Source organism: Canis lupus, chromosome X, assembly GCF_048164855.1.
Source record: "Canis lupus baileyi chromosome X, mCanLup2.hap1, whole genome shotgun sequence".
NCBI classification, from domain to species: domain Eukaryota; kingdom Metazoa; phylum Chordata; class Mammalia; order Carnivora; family Canidae; genus Canis; species Canis lupus.
The window spans coordinates 110,821,682-110,838,203 of NC_132876.1; the positions used below are offsets into that span (position 1 = coordinate 110,821,682).

General features: G+C 37.6%; 1 protein-coding gene across 2 annotated transcripts in view; it reads left to right on the forward strand.

The window, feature by feature from the left end:
• Positions 1-16,522, forward strand: part of BEND2 (BEN domain containing 2) — a 68,063-nt gene that overhangs the window by 47,002 nt on the left and 4,539 nt on the right. The window contains exon 18 of one of the 2 annotated variants that reach the window (XM_072817151.1): positions 12,473-12,634. In XM_072817151.1, coding sequence (XP_072673252.1) covers positions 12,473-12,606 — 134 coding nt within the window. In that variant the 3' untranslated portion in view covers positions 12,607-12,634. Of the gene's footprint in view, positions 1-12,472; positions 15,138-16,522 lie in introns of those variants that run through there. The other variant, XM_072817150.1, reaches the window with a different exon arrangement.

A 16,522-nucleotide genomic window follows, 5' to 3' on the forward strand; every position in this document is an offset into this window, starting at 1 on the left:
ATCATCCTGAAATCAGGACCTGAGCCAAAAACAAGAGCTGCGTCCTTAACCGTCTGAGCCACCCAGGCACCCCAATGTAATCATAAAAAATTTTTAAGTGAGGGAGAAAAGGTGACTTTTATATTTCTTTAAATATCTGGAATATATTAGTTCCTTAAAAGTGGACTAAAGATATTACTCTATGCATTTCATTTTGTTTTATCCCATATTGAATTATATTACAAATCGAGAAAATGTCTTTTGTAGTAAAAAATATTCAGTACGAGTTTGACACACTGTACACATGGGGCATATTTTAACACATTTCCCATAAGACTCAAAGTTCTATTCCTGTGTAGAAGGGCAGCCGTGTGTGTTATTTCAGCAGAGAGAATGCAGTCGAATCATCATTGTCCTAGGGGTGTGGGCAGAGCCAGGCCCAAGGAGGAGAATCCGACCAGAAAACATTTTTTACTTTAATATAAGGATAAAATGGACTTGGAAAATGAAGAGTCAGAACAAAAGCTGAGTGGCTGGAGATGAGAGGTGATTCCTGCACTCATAGACGGACTGGACTTTATGGCTTCTAACATAATTTCTTTAGAAGTATTGGTACAGTATAATTTAAAACACAAAAATGTATAGAAAATGATATAGTAATGTAATAAGCACCTGTCAATCCAGTACAGATACAGATATTTTGCTTTTTGTGCTGCAGGTTTTTGTTTTTTTTTTTAATAATAAAGCATTACTGGGCAGCCTGGGTGGCTCAGCGGTTTAGCGCTGCCTTCAGTCCCGGGTGTGATCATGGAGACCCAGGATCGAGTCCCATGTCAGGCTCCCTGCAGGGAGCCTGCTTCTCCCTCTGCCTGTGTCTCTGCCTCTCTCTCTCTCTCCTCTCTGTATTCTCATGAATAAATAAATAAAATCTTTAAAAAAAAATAAAGCATTACTAATATAATTAAAACTCCATGCCATCATCCCTTTCCCCTTTTTCCCCCCAAATAACCACAATCTTGGAGTTAGATGTATCATACCCACACATATTTAGACTTTTGCTATGTTGATAGGTCCATAAATAATATATAATATCATTCTATAGTTGTTTTAATATATGTAAATGTGGATATATAGTATGTATCCTTTTGCAAATTTTTATCACTCAACATTATGTTGTTGAGATCTAGTTCATGCATTTTAACTGCTGATTGGTATCCCACTGACTGAGCAAGCCAGTTCATTCTTCTATTCTTATATAATTTCTTATTCTAAGATTTTATTATTTGGGAGGAACTCTTATGGAAATTAGTAGTCAAAAGTAAATATGCCTACTAGCCAAAGGTATTGATTTCACAGAAGAAACTATTACTTGAAGCTCTCTGATGAGATTTCAGTATCACTTAAAGGCTCTTTAGAGAATGGTTTACATGGAGAAAGTTAGTGGGCTACAGATTTGCAATCAGTGAACAACTCTTACTCCTATATCTTCCCATCCATCTCTGCATATTACAGAATTGTGAAATCTTAGCAATAGGAAGTATGTTATACAACCTCTAGTACAGCTTTTCCCCCAGAGCAGGAATTTGATCTCAGCTTTGACATATAGTTGCCTCCTCTCAGCTTGAATGCTTCCATTAATGGCAATCCACTACATATTTTAAAAATTTGTTTGTATTTCTTTAAGTTTTTATTTAAATTCCAGTTAGTTAAATACAGTGTAATATTAATTTCAGGTGTACAATATAGTGATTCAACACTTACATACACTACCTGTTGCTCTTCACAAGTGTGCTTCTTCATCCCCATCACCTATTTCAGCCATTCCCCCACACACACACACACACCTCCTCTTTGGTAGCCTTTAGTTCTCTATAGATAAGAGTCTGTTTCTCAGTTTGCCTCTCTGTTTTTCCTCTGCTTATTATTTTGTTTATTACATTCCACTTATGAGTGAAATCATATGGTATTTGTCCTTGGACTGATTTATTTTGCTTAGTATAATACTTTCTAGTTCTATTCATGTCCTTGCAAATGACAAGATTTCATTCTTTTTGATGGCCAAGTGATATTCCGATATATCTCGCCACTTCTTTGTCCATTCATCAGTTGATGGACAGGTGGGCCAGTTCCATAATTTGAGTATTATAGATAATACTGCTGTAAACATTGGGATGCGTGTACCCCTTAGAATTAGTATTTTTGTATTCTTTGGGTAAACAGTCAGTAGTGCAATTGCTCATCATAGGGTAGTTCTATTTTTAACATTTTTTAAAAACTTTTTGAGGAAACTCCATATCGGCTTCCGTGGTGCTTCACCAGTTTGCATTTCCACTGGTGGTGCAGGAAGGTTTCCCTTTCTTTGCATCCTCGCCAACACATGTTTTTTTCTTGTGTTGTTGATTTTAACCATTCTGACAGGTGTGAAGTGATACGTCATTGTAGTTTTGATTTGAATTTTCCTGATAGTGAAGTTGAGCATCTTTTCATGTGTCTGTTAGCCATCTGGATGTCTTCTTTGGAGAAATGTCTGCTCACGTGCTCTGTCCATTTTTTAAATGGATTATTCATTTTTTGGGTGTTGGGTTTTATAAGTTCTTTAGATATTTTGGATATTAACCCTTTATCAGATATGTCATTTGCAAATACCTTCTCCCATTTCATAGGTAGTCTTTTAGTTTTGTTGATTGTTTCCTTAAGGAAGTCCCAATAGTTAATTTTTACTTTTGTTTCCCTTGCTTCAGGAGACCTATCTAAAAAAAGCGACTATGGCTGAAGTTAAAGAGGTTGCTCCTGTGTTCTCCTTTAGGATTTTTATGGTTTCATGTCTCACACTTAGGTCTTTAATCCATTTTGAATTTATTTTTGTGTAAGAAAGTGGCCCAGTTTCATTCTTCTTCATGTAGCTGACCAGTTTTCCCAACACTATTTGTTGAAGAGATTTTTGCCATTATATATTTTCCTCCTTTGCTAAAGATTATTTGACTGTATAAGTATGGGCTTATTTTTGGGTTTTTATATTCTGTTCTATTGATCTATGGGTCTGTTTTTGTGCCAGTACCATACTGTTTTGATCAATGGAGCTTTATAATATATTTTGAACTACAGAATTGTGATGCATTCAGGTTTGTTTTTCTTTTTCAAGGTTGCTTTGGCTATTGGGGTGGTTCCATTTGGCTATTTGTGGTTCCATTCTAAGTTTAGGATTGTTTGTTCTAGCTCTGTGAAAAATACTGTTGGTATTTTGATAGGGATTGCATTAAATGTGTATATTACTTTGGTTACTATAGACATTTTAACAGTATTTGTTCTTCTGATCCATGAGCATGGAATGTCTTTCCATTTCTTTGTGTCCTCTTCAATTTCTTTCATCAGTGTTTTGTAGTTTTCAAGGTACAGATCTTTCACCTCTTTGGTTAGGTTTATTCCTAGGTATCTTATGGTTTTTGGTGCAATTATAAATGGGATTGATTCCTTAATTTCTCCTTCTTTTGCTTCATTATTGATGTATAAACATACAACAGATTTCTGTACGTTGATTTTGTATCCTGCGACTTTACTGAATTCACGCATCAGTTCCAGCAATTTTTTGCTGGAGTCTTTTTGGTTTTCTATCATGTCATCTGCAAATAGTGAAAGTTTTACTTCCTCCTTGATGATTTGGATGCCTTTTATTTCTTTTTGTTGTTCAATTGTTGTGTCTAGGACTTCCAGTACTATGTTAAATAACAGTGGTGAGGGGCACCTGGCTGACTCAGTTGGAAGAGCATGCAACTCTTGATCTTGGGGTCATGAGTTTAAGCCCCACATTGGGTATAGAGATTACTAAAAAAACAAATAAACTTTAAAAAATAACAGTGTTGAGAGTGGACATCCCTCTTTTATTCCTAACTGTAAAGGAAAAGATCTCAGTTGATCCCCATTGAAGATGATATTAGCTGTGGATTTTTCATAGATATTTTAAAATAAAATATTTTAAAATATTTGTAGAATTCACCTGTGAAGCCATCTGGTCCTGGATTTTTGTTTGTTGGGAAATTTTTTATTACTGATAACACATTTTATTACTGATAACAGTAAAAAACGTATTGTTATTGATCTGTTTAAGTTTTCTATTTCTTACTGTTTTGGTTTGGTAGTTTATATATTTCTAGGAATTTATCCATTTCTTTCAGGTTGTCCAATTTGTTGGCATATAGTTTTTCACCATATTTTCTTATGATAGTTTGTATTTCTGTGACGTTGTTATTTCTCCTCGTTTGTGATTTTATTTATTTGAGTCCTTTTTCTTTTTTGATGAGTCTAGCTAGAAGTTTATCAATTTTATTACTTTTTTTCAAAGAATCAGCTCCTGCCTTTATTGATCTATTGTTTTTTTTTAGTTTCTATATAATTTATATTGGCCTAGTATTTACTATTTCCTTCTTTATGTTGGCTTTAGGCTTTCTTTATTGTTTTTTTCCTAGCTCCTTTAGTTGTAGGGTTAGATTGTATATTTGAGACTTTTTTTGCTTCTTGAGGTAGGCCTGTGTTGCTATAAACTTCCCTCTTATAACTACTTTTGCTACATCCCAGAGGTTTTGAATCATGGTGTTTTCATTTTCATTTGTTTCCATGTATTTTAAAAAATTTCTTCTTTGGTTTCCTGGTTGACCCATTCATTCTTTAGTAGCATGTTATTTAATCTCCATGTATTTATGGTTTTTCCAGATTTTTCTTTTTTTTTCTTTTTTTTGTATATTTTTTATTGGAGTTCAATTTGCCAACATATAGTATAACACCCAGTGCTCAGCCCATCAAGTGCCCCCCTCAGTGCCCATCCGTTCTCTTATTAATATGGTGTATCACATTGATTTATTTGGGAATATTGAACCACCGTATCAGTACCCAGTCACCCCATCCTCCCACCCACCTCCCCTTCCACTACTACTTGTTCATTTCCCAGAGTTAGGAGTCTCTCCTGTTCTGTCTCCCCCTCACTGATATTTCCCACTCATTTTCTCTCCTTTCCCCTTTAATCCCTTCCACTATTTTTTATATTCCCCAAATGAATGAAACCATATAATGTTTGTCCTTCTCCGATTGACTTACTTCACTCAGCATAATACCCTCCAGTTCCATCCATGTCGAAGCAAATGGTGGGTATTTGTCATTTCTGATGGCTGAGTAATATTCCATTGTATACATAGACCACATCTTCTTTATCCGTTCATCTTTTGATGGACACTGAGGCTCTTTCCACAGTTTAGCTATTGTGGACATTGCTGCTAGAAACATCAGGGTGCAGGTGTCCTGTTGTTTCACTGCATCTGTATCTTTGGGGTAAATCCCCAGTAGTGCAATTGCTGGGTCACAGGGCAGATCTATTTTTAACTCTTTGAGGAACCTCCACACAGTTTTCCAGAGCGGCTGCACCAGTTCACATTCCCACCAACAGTGCAAGAGGGTTCCCCTTTCTCCACATCCTCTCCAACATTTGTTGTTTCCTGTCTTGTTCATTTTCCCCATTCTCACTGGTGTGAGGTGGTATCTCATTGTGGTTTTGATTTGTATTTCCCTGATGGCCAGTGATGTGGAACATTTTCTCATGTGCTTGTTGACCATGTGTATGTCTTCCTTGGTGAAATTTCTGTTCATGTCTTTGCCCATTTCATGATTGGATTGTTTGTTTCTTGGATGTTGAGTTTGATAAGTTCTTTATAGATCCTGGATACTAGCCCTTTATGTGATATGTCATTTGCAAATATCTTCTCCCATTCTGTAGGTTGTCTTTTAGTTTTGTTGACTGTGCTGTGCGGAAGTTTTTATTTTGATGAAGTCCCAATAATTCATTTTTGCTTTTGTTTCTCTTGCCTTCATAGATGTATCTTGCAAGAAGTTGCTGTGGCCAAGTTCAAAAAGGGTGTTGCCTGTGTTCTCCTCTAGGATTTTGATGGAATCTCGTCTCACATTTAGATCTTTCATCTATTTTGAGTTTATCTTTTGTTTTTTTGTTTTTTTGTTTTTTTTTTTAAAGATGTATTTATTTATTCATTCAGAGAGAGTGAAGAGAGAGGCAGAGACACAGGTAGAGGGAGAAGCAGGCTCCACGCAGGAAGCCCGATGTGGGACTCGATCCTGGGTCTTCAGGATCACACCCCAGGCTGCAGGCGGCGCTAAACCGCTGTGCCACCGGGGCTGCCCTTGAGTTTATCTTTGTGTATGGTGTAAGAGAATGGTCTAGTTTCATTCTTCTTCCAGATTTTTCTTATGGCTGACTTCTAGTTTCATAGTGTTGTGGTCAGAAAATGTGCATGGTATGATCTCAGTCTTTTTGTTTGTATTGTTAAGGCCTGATTCGTGATCTAGTATGTGATCTATTCTGGAGAATGTCCCATGAGCATTTGAAAAAAAATGTGTATTCTGCTCTTTTAGAATGGAATGTTTTGAATATATATGTTAAGTCTATCTGGTTTAGTATGTCATCCAAAGCCCTTGTTTCCTTGTTGATTTTCTGTTTAGAAGATCTGTCCATTGATATAAGTGGGGTGTTAAAGTCCCCTACTACTAATGTATTATTATCAATGAGTTCCTTTATGTTTGTTAATTGTTTTATACATTTGGGTGCTCCCATGTTGGGTGCATAAATACTTGTAGTTATTGCATCTTCTTGCTGGATTGTCCTCTTTATTATGATACAGGCCCCTTCTTCATCTCTTGTTATAGGTCTAAAGTGGGTTTCTTGCAGGTAGCATATATATGGGTCTTGTTTATTTATCCATTCTGACACCCATGTCTTTTGATTGGAACATTTAGTCCATTTACATTCAGAGTGCTTATTGATGGATATGTATTTAGTGCCACTTTATTACTTGTTTTGTCATGTTTTTGGAGGTTTTCTCTGATCATTTTTTGTCTTTGTCACTTTATCACTTTTTCCAGCCTGCTGTTCATTGCATCAAGCCTGTTTCCAGTCTTGTTTATTGCATTCTTCATTTCTTTTTTTTTAAGATTTTATTTATTTATTCATGAGAGACAGAGAGAGAGAGAGGCAGAGACATAGGCAGAGGGAGAAGCAGGCTTCATGCAAGGACCCCCATGAGGGACTCGATCCCCGGACTCCAGGATCATGCCCTGAGCTGAAGGAAGATGCTCAACTGCTGAGCCACTCAGGCATCTTGCATTCTTCATTTCTGACTGATTCTTTTTTAAGTCTTTTATCTCTGTGGTAAGGGTCTCCCCAATGTCTTCTATTCTTTTCTCAAGCCCAGGGAGTATCCTTATGATTGTTGCTTTAAATTCTTCATCAGGCATGTTACTTATATCTCTTTCACTTAGATCTCTGGCTATCTCTCTCTCTCATCTTGTTCTATGATCTGGGATGAATTCCTCCATCTTGACATTTTGTCCAAGTCTCTGTCTTCTTCTCTGTGTTAGAAAAGCCAGTTACGTATGTTCCTACATCTGAGAGTATGGCTTTATGAAGAAGAGGTCATGTGTCCAGGGGCTAGCACTTCATGGAGTGTCTCTGGTGTGCTGCATGCACTCTGCTCTTGTGTTTTGGCTGCTCCATCATTCAGGCCAGTCATCTCCAGAAGCTCTCCTAGCTTGCAGTGGGCAGTGTTTGGTCTTTGGCCAGACTGTGGTGAGTTTTAAATGGGTGTGCTATGACCTGCTTACTCAATGAGACCTGATCCTACTTCTGCTAGAACTGAAGCCCCACAGAACTCTGGTCAGGAGATGTGGTTGGGCGGGGGTTCCTACTGGTCTTCTGGGCCTGAGGTAGGCTTGACCAAGAAGGGCAGTCCTGCCGGAGTGTGGCGGGGTGGGGCCTGGTGTCAGCAGTTAGGCAGCCTTCCTGTGCTGCTTCTCACAGGTGGCTCCCTGTTTGTGTTTATGTTTATGCTGATGGTGGGGAAGGGAAATGGCTCCTTTGTTCCCGGAGAGGTGTCTCCCTGAATGCTGCCTTTCAGGGGCGTGCTCCAAGAAGAGTGAATAATCTACCCCTTGTGCCTCAGGCAGTCTTCAAATCACTGTTTCCACAGCATCTGGCCCCGGAGTTGTTTGCCTGCCTTCTTTGCAGGAGCAGGGCAGTGCCCTCTGGGATCCATCAGCCAAGCCTGCTGACCTTTGATATTGCAGGCTTTAATCTCTGCTGACTGCAAGAAATCAGGAAATTCAACCCCTCTCGTTCTTCTTGTGCCCCATTCCCTGTTGTGCTCCCCACTTCTCTCTCTTGTAACCACAGCTCCTTCCCTCCACAGTACCTGCAATCCCTTTCTCCCCTAACCCATCTCCCCACACTTCCTACCTTCTTCCACATGGCCTCTTCTCTTCCCTTCTTTGTGGAGGTCGTTCTGTCATTCTTCAGGTTGCTTTCTGGGATATTTAGCATGATTTGATAGCTATCTAGTTGTGTTCCTGGGAGGAGACAAGCCCAGGGTCCTCCTACTCTGTCACCATCTTCTCTCCCCTCCAGCAATCCACCAGTTTAAAGAGGGCTCTAATTCATGGGAGTTTTTCCTCCAAGTGACTCAAAATTGACTTCCCTGCACTAATACACATTTGTTCTACTTATCCCTTCCACAGCTAAATAGGGTAAATCCAATTACTTTTCACATAATAGGCCTTCAGGTATCTAGAGACAACTATTATGTCCTTGCTGGAGCATTAGGAGATAGTAAATACAACCTCTCCCCCCACCTTCAAGCCCAGAACCAAGTGAGAGCCGCTAGAATCTGGCAGGTGGAGACAAAAATACCAGCTCTATTTTTATTTTTAAAGATTTTATTTTATTTATTTATTTGAGAGAGTGTGTGAGAGAGAGTAGGCATGAAGTGGGGAAGGGCAGAAGGAGAAGGAGAGGCAGACTGAGCAGAAAGCCCAATGCAGGGCTTGATCCCAGGACCCCAGGATCATGACCTGAACTGAATGCAGATGCTTAACTGACTGAGCCACCCAGGCGCCCCTCAGCTTTATTTTTTTATTTTTTAAAAAAATATTTGAGAGAGAGAAAGAGAAATAGGGAGAGAGAACACAAGCAGAGGGGGAAAGAGAAGCAGAGTCCCTGCTGAACAGGGAGACCTGACGTGGGGCTTGATCCCAGGACCCCAGGATCATGACCTGAGCCAAAGACAGACTTTTAACCAACTGAGCCATCCAGGTGCCCTCAGCTTTATTTTTAAATCATGTGTGCCCAGTTCTTCCAAACGTTCCAATTTAGAGATCCCTCTACATGGAAGCATGGGATTTTGAGAAAATAAGTGTTATTCACAACTTTTCCCTACTAAGTCTAATACTTTTACAGGTAAGTATCTCCATTTCCTTCAGTAACTCCTCAAAGAAATATTTTCCTAATCTCTCATGATCTGATTCAGTGTTCTCAAATTAACCCAGAATACAAGAGTACTATTACCTATTAGGCTGTTAACAGTCTAAAATGGCACTTGCCATTTTAATTTTTAATTTAATTTTTAAATTTAATTTTTTTGGTAAACAAGCTGTCTCTGAAAATTGTTCTTGCAAAGAGGTCATTCTTTCTCTTCCTTCCTTACTGTCTTCCTCCCACCCTCTCTCCCTTCCTTCCTTTCTGTGTATATACATGTGGTAACATGTATTCATTTTATTTATTTATTTATTTATTCTTTTTACTTTTTGACCCTCTTCACCCATTTCTTCCTCTCCCTATCTCCTGCCTCTGGCAACTACCTGTCTATTGTTGCCATTATTGTTTTTTAGATTCCATACATAAGTGAGATCATATAGTAAATTGGCTTTGTCTGCCTGGCTTATTTTGCTTAGTATAATGCCCTCAAGATCCATCCATGTTGTCACAAATGGCAAAGATTTCATTCTTTTTTATGGCTGAGTAATATTCTTGTGTGTGTGTGTGTATACACCACAGATTTTTTTTTCAAAAAAAGATTTTATTTATTTATTCATGAGAGACACAGAGAGAGAGAGGCAGAGACATAGGCAGAGGCTCCATAGGGAGCCTGTTGTGGGATTCAATCCCAGGACCCTGGGACCACAACCCAAGCCAAAGGCAGATGCTCAATCACTGAGCCACCCAGGTATCCCTGCACCACAATTTCTTTATTCATTCATCCATCGATGAACACTTGGACACTTAGGTTGTTTCTATATCTTGGCTATTGTAAATAGCTACAGAGAATAGGGGGGGTGCCTATATCTTTTTGAGTTATCATCTTTGTTTTCTTTGGATCAATACCCAGAGGTAGACTTGCTGGATGGCATGGTAGTTATATTTTTAATTTTTTGAGGAACGTCCATACTGTTTTCCACAGTGGCTGTACCAGTGTTACATTCCTACCAACAGTGCATGAAGGTTCCCTTTTCTCCACATCTTCTCTAGCACTTGGTCTTTTTGATAGTAGCCATTCTGACAGGGGTGAGGTGTTCTCTCATTGTGGTTTGGATTTGCTTTTCCCTGATGATTACTTTTGTTTAGTGTCTTTTCAGATACCTGTTAATCATCTCTGTCTTCTTTGGCAAAATATCTATTCAGATATTTTGCCCATATTTTAAACCATATGCTTGGTTTTTGTGCTGTTAAGTTCTATGAGTTCTTTTTATATTTTGGATATTAACCCATTAACAGATGTATGATTTGTGCATATTTTGTCCCATTCAATGGGTTCCCATTTCATTTTGTTGCTGGCTTCCTTCACTGTGCAGAAGCTGTTTAGTTTCACGTAGTCTTGTTTATTTTTGCTTTTGTTGCTTTTGCTTTTGGCATCAGATTAAAAAAATCTTGCCAAGACCAATGTCAGTGTTAATACAGACTAAAATGGCACTTGCCATTTTTAATTTTATGGTCAACTAAAGCCCCTAAATCTTCTGTATACTGATGTTTATCTAGTACTTACCTTGTTAGTGTTGAGGCTATTCCTGTTTATACTGTTAGTATTTTTTATTGTAAGGGTAGGATTTTATATTTATCCCTCCTGGCATTTTATCCTGTTCATGTAGAGCAACATTCCCTAAACTGTTTGTTAAAGACAGCTGTTAACAGGTGCTTCATGACTAAGGTGCTTTTTAGTCAATTGGCTAGGGAAGCTCTTACTTTGGCGCTCCTGGGGGCCTTAGTCCAGAGATACATTTCACTTGACTCTGTTTTAAAACATGTTTTGAACACCTTGGGGTCTGAAGCCCATCCAGGACTCCCCAGTCCTGACCTTCCTTATTTATAAGCCCAACCAATGCATCTGCATCCCTCACCTTTGAATCAGCAGGTCTCTTTACTGTGGGATTTTTTTTTTTTTTTTTTTTGGTGGGAACTAACTCTGGAGTGTAGCGTTTCTCATTTGCACAACCGGAATCTTTTTCCCCAGGAAACTTTTTCATGATTAGTATTTCAGAGAGTACTTTTTGGGAAACACCAACCACTTTAGGCTCCTTGTTGGAGTCTGTTGAAAACTTTGCAGGTACTGAATTTATCTTCCAGTCTCTTAGTTATCCATCTCAGCTTCTCTGTCCAGGGCAGATGGGACAAGCCTGCTTTCCATAATTTCTTTTTTTGTTAATAAAAATGTCCAGCAGCAAAAAATTGTAATAATAAAAATTTAAAAATAATTTTAAAAATGTCTGGCAGCATAAAAAACACTGCCTGCTACTGAATCCAGGGACATACCACTGAAAGCCTCTTTCCGGGCTCCTACTGATGTATTAAGTAGTCCTTGGAGTATAAAAGCTTTTTAACTTTGTCACGTGCCTTGCTAAAAATTTGGGGCCTCTGCTGTGTTTATGGCATTGTGCTAATTTTCCATCTTCTTAATCTTCTTGATGGAAAAGCAAATGAGATTAATGTAGCCAACTAATGCTGGCCCGTAGTGCTCATCAGATTCATTTCTAAAGCCTCAAAGGTACTTTGGAAGTTACCCAAAAAACTATCTGAGGACAGTTCTGCTCTTCTAGTTAAAAAACTCTCTTTTCCACCTTTCCCTTTGTCTGTCCACCCACTTTCCTAGGTATGCTCCTTGAGCCATGTTGCTCTGTTACCTTCCCTTACAGACCTTTTCCTATAACTGCAAGATCTAGACTCTCCTTCTTTCTTGTCTGAGATAAACCAAGCAATACCAAAGTATTTAGCAGTTATGTAGCTTCTTGCCTCAAAGTATAAAAGACATTGCAGCCTCTCGTGTGTTTCAAAGCCTTAGCAAGTCTTGATATAATGAAAAACGTGCATGTTTGATAAATTTAAGAATGAGGAAAGTTTACATTGGGTATCAGAGGCAGGAAAGGATTTCCATTCTGGTTATGTAGCAAGGTCATGGGATATGGTTATGTTACTGTGACTTAAGAATGGTGCTATTTCATATTATCCTTTTAGATGAAAAGATTTGTTCAGCTGATGTAATCATAGTTATAATCCATGTGTTTTAATTAAAGTTTTAATGACCCTTTCATAGACACAGCAATGGTACTGAGGTTGAATAAATTCATTTCTCTGAGAAGTGACTTCTAAGTAACTTATGTTTTTGGATTTTACCACCAGAGTTTCTCCAAGACATCTTCCCAAATTGCAGCCTGTCAGAAGCTGGACATGACTGGAAGTTGTGTGTGACAGCTATCAATGGCTCTATCCGTAGTCTAAGATATGACCTCAAGAAGTCCTTAAACAAAGCATAGAAGCTTCCGGCAACAGGCCCTCATTCAAGTACTTTTTTTTACTGTTGTCTCATCCTGTATGTTTTTCAAATTGTCATTCCACAATTAGTTTGTAGCAGCAGTGGGCAGTGTACTTCTGTGTTCGCGACTCAAGAAATAGCCAATGTTCTTTTTCTGCCCACAGAGCACACAATTGCATTAGGAAGATGTGTAACTTTTCATCCAATGAACAAAGTGATGGGCAGTACTCCCATAAGAACCTCTGATTAAAGGAATGGTAGTTAATTCCTAAAGGTTGTTTGCATTGCTATTTTAATGTAGAGCACATTTAATTTTAATAGCACATTTAGCTCCTAATGACAGATGGAATCTGAGCACCAGTGACACAGATATAGGTAGACATAGTTGGTTGGATAGGAAAACCATAATGCCAAGTGTAGGAATTTGGAGATAGGAGACATTCAATATTTGTCAAGTGAATTGTCACTGCAGATCTAAGATCTAAGCCCCACTGATTCAGAAGGGAGGTATGGTTTACACATAACCCAAACGCCCATGTTGGCTTTCTTATATATCCATCAGTAAGGGATTCATAGGATTGACATCCTATTGTTTGATGCAAGCTTTCCAGGGTGAGACCTATGTTTTTTTTTTTATTTACTCCTGATAAAAACAGCATCTTTTTAATGACTTCCTGATAATATTTTATCACAGCAGTTTTCTAAGAGTCAACATAGAAAATCACGTCAGGAGGCTTTTTGTTCCATTGAAGTAATTCAAATTTAAGAATGTATCTCTCTGAATAAAAATAATCTGCCCAGATTCAGATGTTAATGTTTTTTCTTATTTCTGAAATGTCTGGGTAAAGGTTTAATATGTTTACTGTTTTTTTTCCTGATTGATTCTACTAGTCGAAATGCATACAAATTTAAATCGTATAATGTTTAAATGAAAAAAAATTGATCAGAAATACAATTAGAAAAAAGTGATCTTGAAAGATATTGGCAAGAATATTGGCAAATGAAAAAATAATTCCATTTTGCCCACGAGTAGGGTTTTATATTTAACGTAAGAACTTTAAAGTTCTTGAATGTTTTAGCCATAGAAAATACTATATAATTTCATTGATCATTTGTGTTAAGGAAACATTTTTTCAAAAAAAGAGAAACATTTTGTTGGTTATAATGCCATCTTTCAGCTTTCAACCTATGGAACATTCCCTTTATTACATTCTTAGTTATTGTTCAAAACACACATTTTTTCCTTGTGAGAGTTCAGTCTTTAGTTGTAGCCATTTGCTTATGACCCATAGATTTTCTTAGATAGTTGACATTAATTAGCTTTGGTATTTTGATAAGGCAAAGAAGAAATTCAATAGAAAGTAATAAGTAGGTCAGTCAATATAATTTGTGTGTGAAAGTTGACAAGTCTTGTTATTTTTGTGACTTGTAGTTTAGAATGGTTTTATATGGTCAGTTTGTAGATCAGATATATTTTTCAAATGATATATCTTGAAACTTATATTCAACTTTTAGAGTATTTTAAGTGAAATATGGTATAATTCATTTTAGAAAGAATTTTATGACTCTGTTCTCCAAATAAATAATTTGCTGTTAGTTGCCTTTAGGTTAATAAAATCATAATATATCTATGCATACCTTTATATGTTTAGGCTATGCCTATGTCACCTTAAAAAGTAAATAATTCAAGCCAAAAAATCTTCCCTAGAGAACAAAAGAATTATGACCAGAGTTATTCAGATTAATTCATCTAAGAATTTATAAACTTCTGGTAACATAGATAATGTGGAAAAGTAAAATTATATTCTAGGCCAGATTAAATTTCAAACGATATATGCAGATTTCAAATTTGATTGATTTGTATTTTGTGCTGAAATATTCCCTGGATTAGAAGCAAAATTACAGAAACGAAAACTTTGTATTTACAAAAATTTTTCAAGATTTACACGGTTAACTTTATTATGATGGCTTCTTATATATTAGACCAGTACCATTATGTTGGTAATGTTCTAAAATTCTATGTTGTCCAGCGTGGTAGTCACTAGCCACATGTGACTCTTAAGCACTTGTGATGTGGCTAATTACAGGAACTAAATTTTAAATTTTACATCATTTTAGCTAATTAAAAATTAAATTTAAGTAGCCACATGTGGATAGTGGCTGCTTGTATTGGCTAGCACAGTTTATAATAACCATTATTTTAAGAAAGTGCTTAAAATCATTCCCATGGTCTGAATCATAATAATATGTACACAACTTTAGTATTTTTCTTACACACAGCTTTACAATCACACTGAGCAAAATAAATTTCAAAAGGAACTTCATATTTTAAACTAAATTAGGTCTCTTCTAAAAAAAATAAATAAATTAGGTCTCTTCTGCCTTCAGCATTTCACAGGGTCATTCCATTATTGTATTAATCCAATGTTAAAGATTTTAAATCTGTGTTCATAAGACTTGTTTTTGATAAGTTTCTTTTATATGTTGCCTTGTTTTACAAATAAATACAATGAATAAACATTTAAAATACTCTTTTTTTTTAAAGATCTTATTTATTTATTCATGAGAGACACACAGAGAGAGGCAGAGACATAGGCAGAGGGAGAAGCCGGCTCCTTGCAAGGGTCCTGATGTGGGACTTGATCCCAGATCCCGGAATCAGGACCTGAGCCAAAGGCAGGCAGATGCTCAACCACTGAGCCACCCAGGCGTCCCTTAAAATATTAATACAGATGCTTAAGTTGTTTTTTCAATAGAATAATTTTACAGGACTTTTAGTAATGCAATCCACAGTGTTTTGTAAAAAAAAAAATTAACATATTTTTTCATTCAGTTCCATAAATGTGGCACACTTAGAATGTTTGCTTTCTTGCTTAATAAGCAAAATAGAATAGTTGTACCCAGCGACAGTAATTTACTATTGTGGGTATAGTTAGAAGGATATTGGAAACTTTGTAAACTTGTTTTACCCTTCCTGGGTAAAATATTGGTGTTATTAAAGCATAATGTCATTTTAGACTTTAATATTTATTTAAATATATGGTAACATTTTTATTTTGGCCAGCAAGGCTTAGCTAGTCAGCCCTGTTTTTCAGTTTTCTTTAGAGACCATTTCTGCATCTAGTAGAGGACTATCTCTGCAGCATTCTGCAACAGTGGTGATCTAACCACATTCACGCTGACTGCTAACTTTACCCTAACTTACTTTTAAAAAATTTACCTGGCCACCTCCTCCCAGCCTAGTTTATTTTTTTAATTGTTTTTTTTTTAAATTTATTTATTCATGATAGTCACAGAGAGAGAGGGAGAGAGGCAGAGACACAAGCGGGCTCCATGCAGGGAGCTGATGTGGGATTCGATCCCGGGTCTCCAGGATCGCGCCCTGGGCCAAAGGCAGGCGCCAAACCGCCGCGCCACCCAGGGACCCCCCCCAGCCTAGTTTATTTTAATTCGCAATACGTTAAGCTTGCGGTGACTTTTTTCACCATGTTAAAAATCCTGCTCGTCCTCTTTGAGCTAGAATATTTGGTGATCTCACTTAGTAAGATTAATTCGTAAGATTGACAAGTGACAGGTGCAAATGTCTACACCAACCTAGTTGGGCAAGAAATACTCCTTTATTTTTCGATAACTAATTTGTTTTGATTACAGGGCCTCCAGGTGTTCCCACTAGACCTCTGGGTTAGGTGGGCCTGGGACCCACGGTGGAGGGGGCGGCTGTGTTTCAGCTGCCAGGCCTTGGTGTGACGCGTGGAGCCCCTCCTCCTGGAAGCTCCCAAGTTTTCTTTTATTATTATTTTTTTTTAGATTTATTTATTTATTCATGAGACACACAGAGAGAGAGAGGCAGAGACACAGGCAGAGGGAGAAGTAGGCTCCCCGCGGGGTGCCCGGTGCGGGACTCGATCCTGGATCCC